This window comes from Carassius gibelio, chromosome A18, assembly GCF_023724105.1.
Source record: "Carassius gibelio isolate Cgi1373 ecotype wild population from Czech Republic chromosome A18, carGib1.2-hapl.c, whole genome shotgun sequence".
In the NCBI taxonomy this organism is placed as follows: domain Eukaryota; kingdom Metazoa; phylum Chordata; class Actinopteri; order Cypriniformes; family Cyprinidae; genus Carassius; species Carassius gibelio.
In genome coordinates this window covers 26,511,686-26,530,658 of record NC_068388.1, presented here as the reverse complement: position 1 = coordinate 26,530,658, position 18,973 = coordinate 26,511,686, and the positions used below count along the sequence as shown (strand labels likewise).

The 18,973-nt window shown below is 43.0% G+C and overlaps 2 protein-coding genes across 10 annotated transcripts in view; both read right to left on the bottom strand.

The window, feature by feature from the left end:
- Positions 1-1,870: 1,870 nt before the first annotated feature.
- On the bottom strand, positions 1,871-2,473 carry bncr (bouncer). The gene has a single exon (XM_052530828.1). It carries the CDS (start codon positions 2,409-2,411, stop codon positions 1,971-1,973), a length of 441 nt encoding a protein of 146 aa, XP_052386788.1. The 5' UTR covers positions 2,412-2,473; the 3' UTR covers positions 1,871-1,970.
- A 6,639-nt stretch (positions 2,474-9,112) lies between these two features.
- The window catches only part of ppfia1 (PTPRF interacting protein alpha 1), a 31,969-nt gene continuing 22,108 nt past the window's right edge, over positions 9,113-18,973 (bottom strand). For 5 of the 9 annotated variants that reach the window (XM_052530772.1, XM_052530766.1, XM_052530771.1 and 2 more), the window contains 7 exons: positions 18,323-18,498; positions 17,707-17,804; positions 17,462-17,637; positions 15,484-15,552; positions 15,243-15,411; positions 12,337-12,394; positions 9,113-10,369 (listed from right to left, as the gene is read on the bottom strand). In XM_052530772.1, coding sequence (XP_052386732.1) covers positions 12,339-12,394; positions 15,243-15,411; positions 15,484-15,552; positions 17,462-17,637; positions 17,707-17,804; positions 18,323-18,498 — 744 coding nt within the window. In that variant the 3' untranslated portion in view covers positions 9,113-10,369; positions 12,337-12,338. Of the gene's footprint in view, positions 10,370-12,336; positions 12,395-15,242; positions 15,412-15,483; positions 15,553-17,461; positions 17,638-17,706; positions 17,805-18,322; positions 18,499-18,874; positions 18,902-18,973 lie in introns of all 9 variants that reach the window. The other 4 variants (XM_052530765.1, XM_052530764.1, XM_052530767.1 and 1 more) reach the window with 1 other exon arrangement.

Genomic DNA, 18,973 nt, shown 5'->3' with positions numbered 1-18,973 from the left:
TGGAAGCATGAAGTGCTCCAAAATCTCCTGATAACTAGCTGCATTGACCCTGCCCTTGATAAAACACAGTGGACCAACACCAGCAGCTGACATGGCACCCCAGACCATCACTGACTGTGGGTACTTGACACTGGACTTCAGGCATTTTGGCATTTCCTTCTCCTCGGTCTTCCTCCAGACTCTGGCACCTTGATTTCCGAATGTCATGCAACAGTCCAGTGCTGCTTCTCTGTAGCCCATTTCCTGCACACGCCTGTGCACGGTGGCTCTGGATGTTTCTACTCCAGACTCAGTCCACTGCTTCCGCAGGTCCCCCAAGGTCTGGAATCTGTCCTTCTCCACAATCTTCCTCAGGGTCCAGTCACCTGTTCTCGTTGTGCAGCCTTTTTTTGCCACACTTTTTCCTTCCCACAGACTTCCCACTGAGGTGCCTTGATACAGCACTCTGGGAACAGCCAATGTCTTTCTGTGTCTTACCCTCTCGCTTGATGGGGTCAATGATGGTCTTCTGGACAACCGTCTGGTCGGCAGTCTTACCCATTATTGCGGTTTTGAGTAATGAACCAGGCTGGGAGTTTTTAAAAGCCTCAGGAATCTTTTGCAGGTGTTTAGAGTTAATTAGTTGATTCAGATGATTAGGTTAATAGCTCGTTTAGAGAACCTTTTCATGATATGCTAATTTTTTGAGATAGGAATTTGGGGTTTTCATGAGCTGTATGCCAAAATCATCAGTATTAAAACAATAAAAGACTTGAAATATTTCAGTTGGTGTGCAATGAATCTAAAATATATGGAAGTTTAATTTTTATCATTACATTATGGAAAATAATGAACTTTTTCACAATATGCTAATTTTTTAGAAGGACCTGTATACTAAAAGAATAGCTACTTTTTCGTTAGGGTGACCATAACCTTTGGTTATTGTCTCAGCTTTAATTAAGTTGTACATAGTTATATTAACTATCAGGTCTAGGTAAATAGTTCTAGCACAACCACTGAGTATTGTTGGAGCTTTAACGAAGTTGTTACATGGGTGATTGTAGGGGGCTAAACAGAACCACTATTTAAATCAGGGGTGGGGAACTTTGATCCTGGAGGGCCTATGTCCCTGCGGAGTTTAAATCCAACCCTAATCAAACACACCTGAACAAGGTCTTCAGAATACAGGTAGGTTTTTTTTTTTCTCAGGGTTGGAGCTAAACTCAGCAGGAACACAGGCCCTCCAAGATCAACGGCCCCCACCCCTGATTTAAATAATGGTTTGAGTGGGTGACCTATTAAATAGTTAGTCATAACCTCTCACTATTGATCAGGCTGGAGAGTTTGTGATCTGTGTGATACACCCTGAGTCCTAATGAATGAGTAAACAAAGTAAATAGTAAACTAGAATCATCAAATGGAAGAAGAATAAGAGACAGGCAAACAAACACATTTGCATTGCAACCTAAATTTTAGGTCATACTAAAATGGAGTCATAATCGAATGGATCTTAAAATGTAATAACTTTGCACGCTGAAAATACTGAACACGCAAGAAACCTTAAGCCATCACTGGATACCTTCCTTGGACCAAATGTGTGGGCCTTACACACTCATAGTACGGTCACAGCCAGTTTTACAGCTCTTCAGTAACAGATCAAAACAGATATTTGCACAGTATTGTTTTCATAAGGTCTTGACTTTTTTTTTTTTTTAATATACAAACATTCCCTTTACGATTTTTTTCCCCTACGTAAGCAGCCATTTTAACTTGTGTATAATGCAATATTGTATGCAAGCAATGCCAATAAATTACTTTTGAATTGAAAAGTGATAAGGCTATGTGAAAGGAATCAATTAGTCAAAACATGCAAGATATAGGCATGACAAGATTAACTTAAAACCAACACATGAAATTTAATGAGGCACAGTTAAAAGTGAACTTGACATAAAAGGCCTTTTTAAACACCTCATGTTCTGTCCGTATCTCTCTCAGCTGGGCATCATGAGTCCAGCTCGAGTCCAGTCAGCCGTCACGATGCTCACAGTGATAGCAGACACCATGAGCAGCACGAGGCTGTGATCACTGCGCCTGCTCGAGTTACAGTAAGGACGGCCGCAGCAAGAGTACGTGAAGCTAATGTTGTTCCCGCGGATCATTTGACTGCTGGATCGGACACAGTCTCTCTGCGACATACAGCCTTTGGAGAACAGAACGGGTGCATGTCCGAACCGGCCGTGGGCAGTGAAGCAGAGCTCCTGCGGGCGGCACTCAGACAGAATGTGCCTGCAGCTCCTGTTGAAGGACGTCTGAGGACAGTAGTAACAGTAGAGATTTTCACACAGGACAGCAGGAGGATAGAGACACAGAACCAGGAGCACAGGAACTGGAATCCAGCAGTGACCAGCTTTAGACAACACCATAAAGTCCATTTCGTTCAAGAAAACCCACACCACCGGACTGCAGCAAACAGCTTTTCAGGAGGAAGTTTAAGCATGATTTTAATGACACGCTTCTTTAAAGCAGGTGTGAACTGTTGACTTAATGACCTTAATTAACCAATCAACTCAATCTCACTGCATGCTGGTTATTGTGCTGTCTATCCTGATGTGATGGAGGCATCTCAAGCTGGGGCCTGTACTATGATGGTAGCTGAACAAATTGAGAGTTACAGGATTAGTTTTGAGTTGACAAAACCAAACCTCTCCAATCCGGCTTTGTTGGTACCATGATGCTGTTCATCAACTTTTTTGTCAACTAATGCTTTGATCCTGAGTTTGTGGAGCGCGTGCACATGAATGTGTGACATCACTGGCAAACAGCCAATCATGAGCCTTGCAACACGAAGCAAGTTTGATTTACTTCTCGCGAGAGACCCAGCGAGATTCACTAACTAAAGGGTTAAGAGATTGAAAAATATGACAAATTTAAACGTCATATGAAAAATGAAGGAGGACAAATAAAATAAATAATCTTGCTCTATCAGTGCAGTGACATGTGAAACTTATATATAGTGATACAGACTCGAACATTTAAGGTCAGATTTTTTATTTTTTAAATAGGGCAATCTTTTGATACTACAGCTTATTTATATAACATGATCTCTGTATACATTAATATTTAAAATAAATGATTTATAATAACTGTTAAACTAAAATTGCTTGTGTGTAAAAGATAAATAATAATATAAATTACAATAATTATATAAATCATAAAATGACTCCGTAATTATTGTTAAAGCCAGATTTCTTCCATTTTTTTTAAGCATTAGTTACCTTTAATTTGGAGCAAGATAAACTGGAGTGATTTGTGTCAGACATGTGTCACTTCTCTCACATCTGATTGGTCCAGCTTCGGTTTGAGGTCTCTAACCCAGAACATAGTCAGCCCTGGAGCTGGTCAGCCGTGGAGTGTGAGTAACTAAGGCAATGAATGCTGCTAAAAGCCAAGCCACTTACGTGGTACCTAAAACCCAGGATTAGTGCAAACTAACCTGAAACTTACTTAGCTTGCCAGCTAATCTAGCTTCATGGTACAGGCCCCTGGTCTCAATGATGGCTGATTTCTGAAATCAAGTCTTTATTCAACTACACATGAAAAAAAAAACCCAAGCACATTTTGACAGACATAGATCGAGTCAAGATGTTAGATGTCTTAAGTGTGTCTGACTGGGTGCATGTGTGTGGTATTTGTAGTGCAGAGGTGATTGGATGATGATTGTCAGGTGGAAGTGCTGAGTACTCAGGTGAGGGTGTGCGTTGTGAATGAGTGGAGGTGGAACCTGGCGTGTTTGTAATAGTACCCCCCTCCCCACGGCCTGCTCCTGAGGGCCGAGGGCCGAGGACCCCGACGACGTGGTGGACGTCCTCTTCCTCTGGGAGCTGGCCGGTTAGGATGACTGGAGTGGAAGGTGTTTAGTAAGTTCAGATCCAGGATGTCGTTGCGTGGGACCCATGAACGTTCCTCTGGACCATATCCCTCCCAGTCCACTAGGTATTCAAGTTGTCCACCACGCCGTCGGGAGTCCAGGATGTCTCTTACTTCGTAGGCAGCACCATCTTCAAGGAGGATTGGAGGGGGGGCTTCGGCTTCACCAGGTTCTAGGGAGGGAGAAACAGAGGGATGGTGAAGCTTAAGGTGAGACACATGGAAATTGGGGTGAATCCGGTACTCAGGTGGTAATTGGAGTTTGTAAGTGACGGGATTGATCTGCTCAAAGATGGTGGTATGTATGGGCTCAGATCGGCGAAGGTCGGCTGTCATTCTGCGCCTGCGTAGGGCCCGCTGGAGTTGGTGGTGGGCCGCGTCCCAGAGCCTCTCACTCTCCCGGAGCCAGTAGTCGATGGCGGCGACATCCGAGGGTTCACCGGACCAGGGAAAGATTTGATGTTGGTAGCAAAGCACGCACTGGAATGGAGTGAGTCCGGTGGTAAGTTGTCACAGGGAGTTCTGTGCATACTCAGCCCACCCTAGGGACTAGTTCCAGGAGTTCTGGTGGCCGTGACAGAAGGTACGGAGGAAACATCCAATCTCCTGAACCTTCCTCTCTGTCTGCCTGTTAGATTGTAGGTGGTATCCGGAAGACAGACTGATGGCTACACCTAGGAGTGAATGGAATGCTTTCCATACCCGTGAGATGAACTGAGGAGCTCTGAAACAATGTCTTCTGGGATGCCGAAGTACCTGAAGACATGGTTAAATAGTAACTCGGCCATTTCCATGGCCGTGAGCAGACCTTTCAGCAAAACCTTCTCAGAAATGGTCGATGAAGCTGGAATAAGACTGGATAACTGGGTTATTCTGAGTCCAAAATGAATCTGCCCACAGAAGTGCTTTACCTTGCAGTTGAGAAATTACGAATGCTACCTTGGATCTCTCGGTTGGGTATATCGACCAGGTCTTGAAAGGGGTCCGTGAGGCTCATGCTTGTGCCGATCGGTGTTGGTCCGGTCTTCTATTTCAGAATACCACAGGAGGCTGAGGATAACAGAAAGACAGTTTATTGAGGCACAAGCAGAGGAGCGGGTAGTGCTGGGTAAAGTGATATGGAGTATGGCTGTGATGAAGTGATCCGTAGTAGCAGGTTAGAGACGTCAAAGGAGGGAGGTGTACCACACACATGCATGGAGATGGCTGGGAACTTCTGGAGATCGCTGGAGAAAGGCAAGTAGAGATACCGTTAGTCCTTAGAGTTAGCATACAGGTAAGATCTTGTTGCAAACGAGACCGGACGCTGACTGAGTGCGTGTGTATGGTATTTGTAGTGCAGTGGTGATTGGATGATGATGAGGGTCAGGTGGAAGTGCTCAGTACTCAGGTGAGGGTGTGCGTTGTGAATGAGTGGAGGTGGAACCTGGCGTGTTTGTAACAGTAACAAGTGTAACTGTTTTTTTGTTGTTGTTTTTTTTTGTAAACCAGATGTAGTGTTGAGGAGGGGTGAGGAGTGTTTAGTGGTGTGTGTGTGTGAGTGTGTGTGTGTGTGTTTGCGTGTGGGGGGGATTCAGACAGCTTTAGGGAAAATGTTCCTGAATCTGGTGGTCCTTGTCCAGAGGTTCCTCAAGCGCCTCCCAGAGGGCAGGAGGTTAAACAGTCTGTGGTCAGGGTGAGAGGAGTCCTTAAGAATGCTGCGAGTTCGACGTAGAAGGCGTTTCCTCTGGATGTCCTCAATAGCAGGAAGTGGTGTCCTTGTGTTACGTTGGGCAGTTTTCACCATCCTCTGCAGTGCCTTGAGGTCAGCAACTGAGCAGTTCCCATACCAGACTGTGATGCAACTGGTCAGTAGGCTCTCGATCGCACACCGGTAGAAGTTCACCAGGATGGCTTGAGACAGCTGGTTCTTCTTCAGTGTCCTGAGGAAGAAGAAGCGCTGGTGAGCCTTCTTGACCAGGCTGGAGGTCTTTGTGGTTCAGGACATGTCCTCCAAAATGGTGGTTCACAGGAACTTGAAGCTGAAGACACGTTCAACAACCATCCCATTAATGTGGATGGGGTCATGCGTGCTTCCTTTCCTCTTCCTGAAGTCCACAATGAGCTCCTTTGTCTTGCTGGTGTTGAGGAGCAGGTTATTGTTAGTGCACCATGCGGATAATAGTGATAGTTTTAAAAACCAAGCTGAAGTCCACAATCAGTATCCCCACATATGTCCCTGGTCTGTCTAGATGTTGCAGGATGTAATGCAGTCCCATGTTGACTGTCATCCACAGACCTGTTTGCTCTGTAGGCAAACTGGAGGGGGTCCAGAAAAGGTCCAGTAATGTCCATAAGATAAGCAAAATTAGTCTTTCAAATGACTTCATGACCACAGACATTAGAGCCACAGGTCTGTATTTACGAAGTCCATTAATTTTGGGTTTCTTTGGGATGGGGATGATGGTGGAGCATTTGAAGCAGGAGGGGACTTCACACAGCTCCAGTGATCTGTTGAAGATCTGTGTGAAGATGAGGGCCAGCTGGTCAGCACATCATTTCAGACAGGCTGTGTCACACTGTCTGTGCCTGGTGCCTTTCTTCTCTTGTTCTTTCTGAAGACCTGACACACGTTATCTTCACCGATTTGGAGTGCTGGAGCGGGGTTGCAGGAGGTGTGAATGGTGTTTTTCAGATCGTCTGCCAGTTGTTGACTCTCCACAGTGACAGGGATGGTGTCTTGTAGTTGGTGATCTCTTTCAGACCTTTTGCAGAACTCTTTACTGGAGTCTTTTTTTTTTTACTTCACTAAACAAATGTGCATGTGCCACGCAGTCCAGCAAAAGATAAAGATGCAATCATGTAGGCCAAGTAGAAAATGTATCTGTATCTAAGTTGATTATTAGCCTGCTCTTGACAGAGAACTGGCTTGGTTTTTGAGAGATGGATGTGCACAATGCTGCTGTTTGATTCATGAGTGTGCTGTGCTTATTCCATTCATTCGTATCATATTGTAGCCTAATGTTTAAATCATTGCCTTATGATGTATTATTATAGGTGTAGCTATTCTAGCAAAGCTCTGATTTCTGAGAGATGTACGGAGAGGAACAGCAATGCAGTGTTTGATTTTCGCTCTTTTCACTCATAGTTTACATTCATTCTCTTCACACTTGTGACTTTAGAGGTCTGTGTATAACATTGCACTGATACCCTGACTCAATACCATTGAGTGTCATCTTCACCTGAATAATCAGGCAGAATAATTCCTTGTCCGTTATTCGTTTTTTGAAGCCATTATCCGTGCTATTCCATTTAAGGTATTCGGCTTCAGGCACAACCCTAATTACTACATTTCATATTTTATTTTAACATGCAACATAGATAAGGTCATAGAACAGCTCCACACAATATTGTAATCCTAAAATTCACGTCGTACTTGCAAACTCTTTTTATGAATTATGGTTAATGCATGCTCGAGTAGTCACTTATTTTTCCAACAGTGATCGACTAGTCTATGCAAGCCCTAGTACAGTATGATAAAAATGTCGCTGTATTTATGTGCGCATGCCCAGTAGAGCCAAAGTTATCCTTTCTAGCCTTAACCATGCATCTGTCATATCCCGAGCTTTGCGTGTGTGCACTGTGCCAAGGCATCAGTCATTTTAGTTTTTGACCACAGACATAATGTCAGCAACAGCATTATAAAGTAAATAAAATGTAAATAAAGTACATAAAAATAATTTGACCCTACAGCTCCAAACTCTGTTCTAGAGGGCCAGTGTCCTTTAGAGTTTAGCTCCAACCCTAATTAAACACACTTGAACCAGCTAATCAAGCTCTAACTAGAAACACTAGAAGCTTCCAGATGTGTTATGGCCAGTTTGAGCTAAACTCTGCAGGGCAATGGCGCTCCAGGATCTAGTTTGGAGACCCGTCCTAGAGTTGTTACTGTGCACATGCTTTTTGATCATTACAAATAATAATGCACAATATTTTCTTAAATTAGGAGATACGCTGTCTCTTGCATCACATACATTATCAGTAATTATTTTTGTGGTCTTGAAGAGGATCCTTTTTTTTTACTGCCATTTGGACTGTCTCGACTTGGACTCGAAACTTTTGGTCTTGGGACTTGGACTGGTCTTGACTACAGCTATAATGAATCGAGAACCACTGCCCGAGAGAAGTGTTCATCATTTAAAAGTAGACAATGAAAACATGCTTTATTTATTTATTTTACAAATGTTCATCAGTTTCCAGACTGAAGACCAGTTTGAGTAATAAAAGGACAGTCAATCACAGCCAGTCTGAGCTGGTATTAATAAAATCCTCATCATATTAATACAAGCAATCATGTGCACGTGCTCAGGACATCTCTCTCTCTCTCTGTGTGTGTGTGTGTGTGTGTGTGTCAGTCCTCAGGACAGGTGACCCCCGCCGGACTGATGGGAGCCCCGGTCAGCTGCTGGAGGAGGTTCTCCGCTTTAGCAGTGTTGCAGAGATCGCGGCAGCAGCACGTGTAGGTGATTTCATATTCAATGCCTTTATGTGTGAGAGTCTGGTTCGAAGCGCAGAGCTCCGGGGACGCGCAGCCCTGGACGGCGACCACGTGCACGCGCCCGTAACGCCTCCAGCCCGTAGAGCAGCGCTCGTGCGCGTGGCACTCAGTGGTGATGTTGCAGCGCGTCCCCGCGGCCTGCAGGGGGCAGTAATGACACTCCAGCGCGATCACGCCGAACAGACACAGCGCCAGAACAGCGGACCTGTGAGAGACACACACAACAGCAGTGACACGATCTGATGCACGTGAAAACAGTGTGTGCTGCTAATTTACGCCTAAATGCTTAAAGATATGCTGAAATGACTGGCCTGTGAAGGTTTGATTAGAATGAGATTCCCCATTCACCTGCTGAGAGCCGCACAGTCTGCCTCCATCACTGCTGGATGAGAGCTGATCAATGACCCTCAGCCTCTCTGTAATCAGCTTAATTAACCATCAGGAAACCAGCTGCAGCCAATCAGAAGTCTGCTTTCTGGGTCGTTGGCTTCACTCGGAATGTTTTTTTTATTAGAGTATATTTTACACTAATAATACAAAAAAGTTTGTAATGCAGGCAGAATAATTAAAACAAATAAAAGATGAAGAGCAGAAGATCATGCAATTAAAATAAACTAATCATACAACTAATTAACATGAATATAGTGAATAAGATTGAGGAAAATCATCTGTTCTTAAAGACATTTTTATTGGCAGTGGAAAATAAGTTTCAGTATTTTATTGAAATGAAAGCAATAAATAATACTGTGATAAAGATAGTTCATAAGTACTTAGACTGTACATTATTTCTATTACAGGACCAGAAGATGTATTTAAATAAAGGACAATGAAAAGATAGTAACATAACTTTAATTGTACATAAGTGACTAAATGTAAAAAAAAGAAAAGAAAAAAAACAGCGACTGGGATATGATTCCAGCCTGTGCTTCTGATATCATCCAAAAATTACAATTTACTTCCTACATAAAAGGCTGATACAGACATATTAAAAAGGTCTCTGAAAACAACAGGACTGGGCTAGAAATATAAGGCTTCATTACAGTGATACGATACACACACACACACACAGGGATCGAGCGGTCAGGCCACCGGAGGATTGGTCCATCTGAGAGAAACACACACACACACTCAGTCTCTCTCTCTTTCTGTCTCTCTCTCACACACACACACACACACACACACTCTCAGTCTCTCTCTCTCTCACACACACACACACACACACTCAGTCTCTCTCTCTCTCACACACACACACACACACTCTCAGTCTCTCTCTCTCTCTCTCTCTCTCTCTCTCTCTCTCTCACACACACACACACACACACATCTAACGCAGCACCAGGGAATGGATAAACAGCGACTTTAAGTCAAACAGATGCTAGAAAAACCTGGCATCAACATCACATCTGTAGAAAGATGTATTCAAAATAGCCCTCATAATTATTATAAATTATGGCTTATCCAAGGGTTTGATTTGGTATCAGAGGATATAAAACACGTTCCAACCCTGATATTCACACCACACCATTGATTCAGACCACTTTCTCACAATCAACAGGAGAAAACTGATGAAGAGAAGAGCAAAGTTAAGATAAACCACACCGAGGTCTTTTAGCCAGATGAAGTTACACAAAAGGAATAAGCAGCTGATAAAAATACTCATAGAGAATAATAAAAATTAGATTATGTCTACAGATGGAAATGTACAGGCTTTGGACTCGTGATACATAAATTACAGCTAAAAGAGTTGAACTGGATTAGGGCGAGAGAATTAAAAGGTGACCAAATAAAATCAAGCAAAAGTTGATATGAGACACTGCTAAATTAGTGAAGGTCCCTCGGTTTACACGAACAGAGGATGTGAGTCTGACGGAGAAAGATCCTCCTCTGAACCTGCAGCCTGACGGGGATCGACCGCTTCTGCTGCACCTGCGGGAACACACACACACACCACGTCACCGACACACACACACACACACACACACACGGACAGGACACACACACACACAGACACACACACACAGGGACAGGACACACACACACACAGGGACAGGACACACACACACACAGGGACAGGAAGTACGAGGTAGGGAGAGACACATGCATATTCTTAAAGAAGTTAAAATCTTTTCCTCAGTGCTGTTCCTGAAATATCTCAGGGACAGGCTTCAGTGATGTTCTTTAACTCTTTATGTCCTGTTTTATCACTATTAACAGCAGTAATAGTGATGTGTAGTGTTGTCACGGTACCAAAATTTCAGTATTCGGTAAATCGGTACAGATACCAGTGAGAATCCACTGGTATCAAATTGGTTTTATCACTAAGAATAAAACCAATTCCATTCTTTATTTACAATTGTGTTTATAGTTAGATAAACACACCGATATATCGGCGACAGATATGTGACTGTCGCCGATATATCGGTATTGACAAATACGCCGCCAATATTAACTTTTTTTTTTTTCAGAACATATAATGCAGATAAAATGCTTGAAATGGTGTAATTACTTAGTGTGTTAGCTCCATTGTTTGCTTTGGCGACCTGGATTAAACGCTTCAAAGCTCAAGTCTATGGAAAACCACTGAGACTGAATGGCCATATCTATGTAATCTCTGTAATTCGGGAATCCCTTCAGCTCAAGGAACCCTCTCGAACACACATCAAGTGTACATCTAGAGGAATGAGACCACCTCCGCATCGATAGATCCCAGGGTTCAGGGGTTAGGGACGGTTAAACTCACGGTCCAGCGCTGACCGATCTGATGATCCCGGGGGCTACCGCCGCACACAGGGTGGTGTTCGAGAGGGATCCTAGAGCTGAAGGGATCCCCTGAGTTTGGAGGAGATCCTCAGGTGTGTTCATGAGATAGTGACACCAGTCAACACTTTCGCTTCAGTGAGGAGGCAGCATTTAAGCGTCGTCCTATTTGACTGTAAGTGCCCTGCGAAGTGAACTTCACATGACATTCTGCCATGACTCCAGTTCCAAGGGATCGTACGCATTACATTCAAAGGGCATTGAAGTGCGCGAGACGTGACTTTATATTGTATTTATTTATAGCAGTAGGGGAGAGCTGGGAACAAAGTAACACTTCATGACTTTCTCAGTTTGTGTAAATCCACATAGGGTTCAGACTATATTTTTATCCACAGTAATTTTACACTTGTCTAGTACAAATATGTTGCTTTGTTTCATACAGTGCATACGTTTCAATTTTACCCTCAGAAAATGGAAGTTAAATGTGACATCTGAGAGCACATTATAACATGACCATATGACAGCTTAATATCTTATCTGATCGCATTAAAAAAATATACAAGACAGACTCAAATATTTTGTTAATATATATATATATATACAGTCAAATAAAATACTGATGTTTTTTTATGAATTAAAAATAATTGATTTTGTAGTTTGACAATGAACACACTGCACCCATGCTTGGGACGGACACAAACCAGCAGAAATGCTTTGTCTTGAATAATTTCTAAACATTAAACATTGACAATTACATCGCTAATCTCATATTATAGCACATTGTAACGCAGTGTTACAAATAGTAAATAACAGATCGGACATTAAAATAATAGCAGAAATTACATTTTACTATGGTAAAATAAATGTGTCACAACTAACTCTGCGTTACTTTGTGCCCCGCGCTCACCTATATTCTGTCACACTTCTCTTGTATGTTTCGTCTGTGTGTGAAGACAGTAGCACTAATCCATGAATGAATGTTCTGAAGTGAAATAAACTTCAACCTTACTGCTCAGTGCACTGATGTCAGACTCAGTTTGGATAGTAAAGTTTATTGTTAAACTGATAAATGCCCTGCCCCCATCACATATCTGTGTCACGTCATTATAAGTGTTTGAGTGATCACGGAGACTCACCATCAGCAGGAGTAAGTTCTGACAGCAGCCGAATCCAGACGCTGAGCACTCACGCTTCCTGCAGCACCACAACACACACATTAGTGACAAACACACACACACACGCTCGCTCACTCTCACACACACAGACACATGCACTCACTCACCTCACTAACCCACGCACACACTCTCACACACACACACGCACTCACCTCACTAACCCACGCACTCTCACTCACTCTCGCACGCACGCACTCTCACACACACACACACACTCGCTCACACGCACTAACTCACTCTCACGCAGGCACTCACACGCGCCCTGTCACACTCACTCACTCTCACACACACACACACTCTCACTCACACACACTCACTCACTCTCACACTCTCACACGCACTCACACACACTTACACGCACTCTCACTCACTCACGCACGCACTCCCTCCCACACTCTCACACACACACACACACTCACTCACACGCACTAACTCACTCTCACGCAGGCACTCACACGCGCCCTGTCACACGCACTCTCACTCACACACACTCACTCACGCACGCACTCCCTCCCACACTCTCACACACACACTCGCAAAAAAAAAAAAAAAAAATTTACAGTGGGAGTCAGCAGCCTATCATGGAGAAAGAAAAAAAAAAACTCAAAATGCTCCACGTGAAACTTTGGTGTTTTGCCCTTTTTCTATCGTGTCTAGTGATTTTGATTAATATGCACGAGGGAGAGAGAGAGAGAGATCGACAGCGCTTGTGTAGTTTGAAGACTGTGAGTGCGCGTGAAACTTTGGTGTTTTGCCCTTTTTCTATCGTGTCTAGTGATTTTGATTAATATGCACAAGGGAGAGAGAGAGCAAGAAGCGCTCGTGTTGTTTGAAGACTGTGAGTGCGTGCGCACAGCCGGGGCTCTCTCTCTCGTACTCTCAGGCGCAGCAGTCATTCACTCACCGATCAAATAAGGCTTTGACAGCCGACAAAAAAAAAAATCAATGCAGAAAAACCCCTGGATTGGTTATATAACGGACAGAATGTTGATCTGGCCATCGCGTATATTCAGCGCACATAGGGTAAACTTTTGCAAACATTTTTTAGAGAAATAAAAACAGGTCGACGAATCGATGCGCATATTTTGCGTCGACGTCATCGATGACCTTAACGCGTTGTCCCAGCCCTATCACTCACACACACTCACTCTCACACTCACTTACACACAGTCTCACACACTCAATCTCTCACTCACACACACACACACACACACACACTCAATCTCATGCACTCCCTCACTCACACACACGCACACTCATTCTCACATGCACTCACACGCAGGCACTCACTCACGCACACACTTTCTCATGCACTCACTCAATCTAACACACGCACTCTTGCACACACTCACTCACGCACACACACACTCACTTACACACAGTCTCACACACACTCAATCTCTCACTCACACACACACACTCTCACTAGGGCTGGGCGATATATCGAATATAAGTGATAGTATCGGAATAATTTTGAAGACGATGTAAAATTTAAATATATCGGGAATATTTCAAATTCAAGCATACTTTCCCAAAAGAACGCCCAACGAATGTCCAAAAAAGGAAACTGTAACTGCTGACTGCTCTACGCCCCTCTACTACGAGAGCTTAATGATAGCGGTTGCCAGATAACAAGAGTTTAAATCTCTGAATCACAGCTCCACTCTTACAAGGATACATTTTCTGCCCGGTGTTTGCTTATTTGAAGCAATCTGGCAACCATTTACACGTGCTCACTCCTCATTGCAGAAGAGCTGCCGACGATAATCTGAAAACACTAACAAGCTGGAATTGAGCGATCTAATGAAAGCGTCGTTCAGCCGGTCTGTGTTCTGTCGTGAGATCTCAACTGTATTGTTTGCATTTGTGATCGCAAAATAAATGCACTTACTCGACCGCTGATGTTTGAATAGAGAAACATAGGCTATGGCCAATTGGAATTACTATTGGGGAATTTCACTGATATGTTTACCAGTTTCCATAATAGACAGAGAGAATGCAAAAGTCTTTGGTATTCATTTATATATATTTATATATAAGAAATAGCTATGTGCTTCAGCAACTAGCTCCCCATCTAAGAGGGTTTTTAATGTCAGTAGGAACATAGTTTCATGCCACAGAGCTTCTCTTAAAACCGCAGACAGTTGACAGACTTGTGTTCTTAGCTTAAAAACTTGTAAAAAAAAAAAGAAAAAAGAAAAGAAAAATACTTATCCCAGTTGCATAGTATAAATTGTGAATTGCATGCACTAAAAAGCTGACAGAATGCACTTTCTGTACTTAATTTGCACTGCTTCAGTTACATATAGGCCTACATGTGTTCATTTAATAAAAAGCAGTAAGTGATCTCTTGGTCTAGATTTTTTTAACTGTTTAAATAAGCTGTTTAATCTAAATAGTTTTTTTGTTTTTGTTTTATCTGAATATTTTTATTTTAATTATTTAAATGCAAATGGACACATATCGAGATATATATCGAATATCGTAAAAATGTTGACAATATCGAGATATCTTTTTTTGTATATATCGCCCAGCCCTAACTCTCACACTCACTCACTCCCTCACTCACTCTCACTCACTCACGCACTCTCACACACACGTGCGCACTCACTCTCACACGCACTCACGCTCTCTCTCTCACACACACACTCTCACTCACTCACGTACGCACGCACTCACACTCTCACACTCACTCACGCGCACTCATACACGCACTCACTCACACTCACACACAAACACTCTCACAGTCTCTCACTCAAACACTCTCACAGTCTCTCACTCACACACACACACACACTCTCACTCACTCTCTCTCTCACACACAGATAGTGATCAGATGCTGACAGGCAGTGGCCGTTGACTCGTACCGTCCAGCTGGGGTTTCTTGGTCATCAGGGCGGTGGAGGCGGCGTCTGCAGCGCTCACCCTGAAGCTAGCAGGCAGTGTGTCGGCAGAGCTCACACTCATTCCACGCACGTCTTTGGGCCTGAACTTCTTCCTCCAGGACGGAGCGCGGCGGAAGTTCTTCTCGTCGTCCTGCGGAGACACGGCTGTGATGTGAAGCGCTCAGATCTGATACAGCCGGCTGATGGAGCGGACTGAACTCACCTCCTCGAGTCTCCTCTCTGTTCCTGCGGCTAACAGACGGCTGTACTCGTGCTCCAGCAACGCCCTCGCCTGCACACACACACACACACACACACACACACTTACTGCACCTCCACACAGCATCACAGAACTACACTGACACACTCATGAGTGAGGAATCAAGGAAACTCCACTGATTCAGTTTCTTGAGTGCTACTGCTAGATACACCTTGTTTTATTAGTATGTTATGTGTATTTGTATTGTGTATCTTTGCCAGTGGTGGACAGTAACGGAGTAGCTTTACTTCGTTACTGTATTATAGTACATTTTTCAAGTATCTGTACTTTACTGGAGTAGTTTTATTTTAAGCAACTTTTACTTTTACTTCACTACATTCCAAAGCATAAAATCGTACTTTTAACTTCACTACATTTCATAAAACATATCGTTACTCCCTATAATATATCACGTGCTCCGACACGCAGAAGTTGTGTCTGATTCATCATGAACGAGTCATTTCAAAATAAACTTTTAAATCGGATCGCGAATCACACCAAACGATTCGTTTACGAATTAGACTGATCCGATTGCAGCTGTTCTGGAGTCGACCACTCACTGATTCAAATGAACCTTAGTGCGAGTCACCAGAAGTAAGAACCGGGAGATCTTGTGAGCGCGCGTGCGTCTGATGTTGCTAAAGTAAGTTATTAATGTCGAAATTTAGGATTAATTATTGTAACTGAAAATCATATTTAAGTCAAAATTGTCAGTTGTTTGGGAACTAAATCCGTTGTAAAGAGTGATCTATTTAAGCCCACTAATGCTCGAGTGCAGACGATGCAGACACATCAATCAGCGTCTCTGTGTTTTAGGTTAAAAAAACATTAAACAAACACAGATTATATAAAATAATATTATAATATAATATTAAAAGTTTTATTAAAATGCTACCATGTCCTATGTGACGTCTGTTTTTATATTGTTTATCAACAGTAACGTATATTGTTTGGATTAACTAGACGAGTAGACATACATGAATGTTTATTCATAACCGTACTGAAAATAAATAAATATTGTTAGCTGATGCTAACTGTCTAGCTAACAAGCTTGCTGGTGCTAACTTTAGGTAATTTTATAAAAAAAGGATCAAATATTTTTCTTCAACCACCTATATATATATATATATATATATATATATATATATATATATATATATATATATATATATATATATATATATATATATATATTACTGTACATCTGGGGAGAAAAGTAAGGATGTGATGTTCAGAACACAGTAACTACATTAATTATCAAAGAGGGGAAGAGATGCACCCCGTTTGGCCAGAGGTGTTTTTACACCACAGACAAGGTTTGAGAAGGAAAAAATCATTATATAATTATTTATTTCAAAATCACAGTGTAAGCTTCACAGTGAACATTACTCTCGTAAGCGTAGTCCATATCAACAACAAAAATATATCTTGACTCCATATAGTGCTTATTTTGGAAAACAAATCCCAGGTATTTTGAGCAGTAGGATTATAAAAAATGTGCTAATGTAAAATTAAATTAAGTAGCCTATATAAAATTGCAAACATCTATCTTTCAGTACTTTTTTACTTAAGTACATAAAAAATTGAGTACTTTTGTACTTTCACTTGAGTAAAATTGAAAAAGGAGTACTTTTACTTTTACTGGAGTAATATTTTACTATACGTATCTGTACTTTTACTCAAGTACTTGATTTGAGTACTTCGTCCACCACTGATCTTTGCCATTATCATAAAAACAGATTTTTATCTTCGCCCGTTTTGGCCTAAATGCCTGCCGCTCTTTTTTATTTTATATTTTGTTACATTGAAAAGCTTGGTTTTTAAAATAGAGTAATTGGTTAAAAATTAGTATGATATGTTTGCAACATTGCCCAGCCTCTTCTGATCAAGATGAAGTGTTTTAAATAGCTTGTGTGTGTGTGTGTGTGTGTGTGTGTCACACCTGTGTGCACTGTGTAGGGATCTGCAGCAGCAGCGCCAAGGCGTTGTGGTCGAAGGACTCGTCCAGAGCGAGGAGCGCTCCATGAACGCCGCTCTCCAGAAGATTCCCAGCATACTCCTTCAGTCCGATGGCCTGGACCCAGCTGACCACACGCTCGTTCGTCCACACCAGCACATCTGCAGCAGCAGCAGCAGCGTCAGCACACACTCACTCACACACACACTCACACACACCAACATGCTCACCTTTGACCTCCACCTGGGACTCGTCACGCCTGCGCTCCAGCTCTTTCCTGTCGTAGTTCAGCCGTCTCAAACACATCACACCACACTGAAAACTGTTCCTGCAGAGGGACACACACACACACACACACACACACACACACACACAGAGGAAGTGATTCACACACCACAGGAACCACTCTCCCATGAAGCACTGCGGGTCTGAAGGAGTAACCAGCAGCTCAAACAGCGTCTAACTGAACTGCACTGCTGATTAGGATTCGGTTAGAGCTTCTCTCACTTTAAACTTAAGAATGACCATAAGATTTCTAAATGAACTTTTCTGTTAGATTCATCTCTTAAACACTGATGTGACCTTCATCGTGAACAGTGTCTCACACCTCGGGCTGGAGAGAATAGTTATTAACTGTAATGCTGCAGCTTCACATTCACACGTGAAGATGTGTGTCAGGTTGTGTGTGTTCTGGACGAGGTGAATGTGTGCACATTACCTACACACCTTGTAGCTACAAAATAACCAGACTGGCTGCTTCAGTTCAGGGCCTAAACTCAATCTAATATCTGAACCGACGGGGAAAGTCCTTCTGGAGCCAGACAGTGTTTGTTGCTCAGGACTGACCTGTGGAAGCTGTCCACCATCTTCAGCTGACCGCGCAGGTCTTTTTTGGTCAGATGATCCAGCATACGAGCGTCCACCAGCGACTCCATGAAGTAGCTGCGGTACTGAGGCAGACCGAGGCTGGGCAGCCAGGCGTTACCGATCCACTCGTGGTTCATGTCCCCGTAGGCCAGAGTCTGAGGGGCCACACACACACACACACACGTCCAGTCAACTCGAGACCAACACTACTCTCCCAACAACCTTAGCACGGAGTTCATTACTCAGATCATAACCACAGTAGATTAGAGAAAGAGCTCGAGTTAAACCATCATCAGTGTGATCCACAAACACATGGATTTCAAAGATGAAGACCAGCAAATGTATTATTACATGAAGAACTTGTCATGAAACTGGTCGAGAGCACGTCCAGGTCACATCTCAGACTCGTGCGAAGCATCTTAACTTGCATGAGCTGTTTGGGTCTGATGGTGAAGTGAATCGTGACCTGGACGAGCTCCACACAGATTATGTGTTCTCCAGCAGAGATGAGAGAGAGACAGAGGTTCAAACCTGTGCCCAGCTGGCCTCCTCGTCCTCCTGGTGTTAGCATGTTAGCATGTGGAGCGAGAGGAGACTCAGTAGAGGAACAGAAACAGAACGTGACACAGT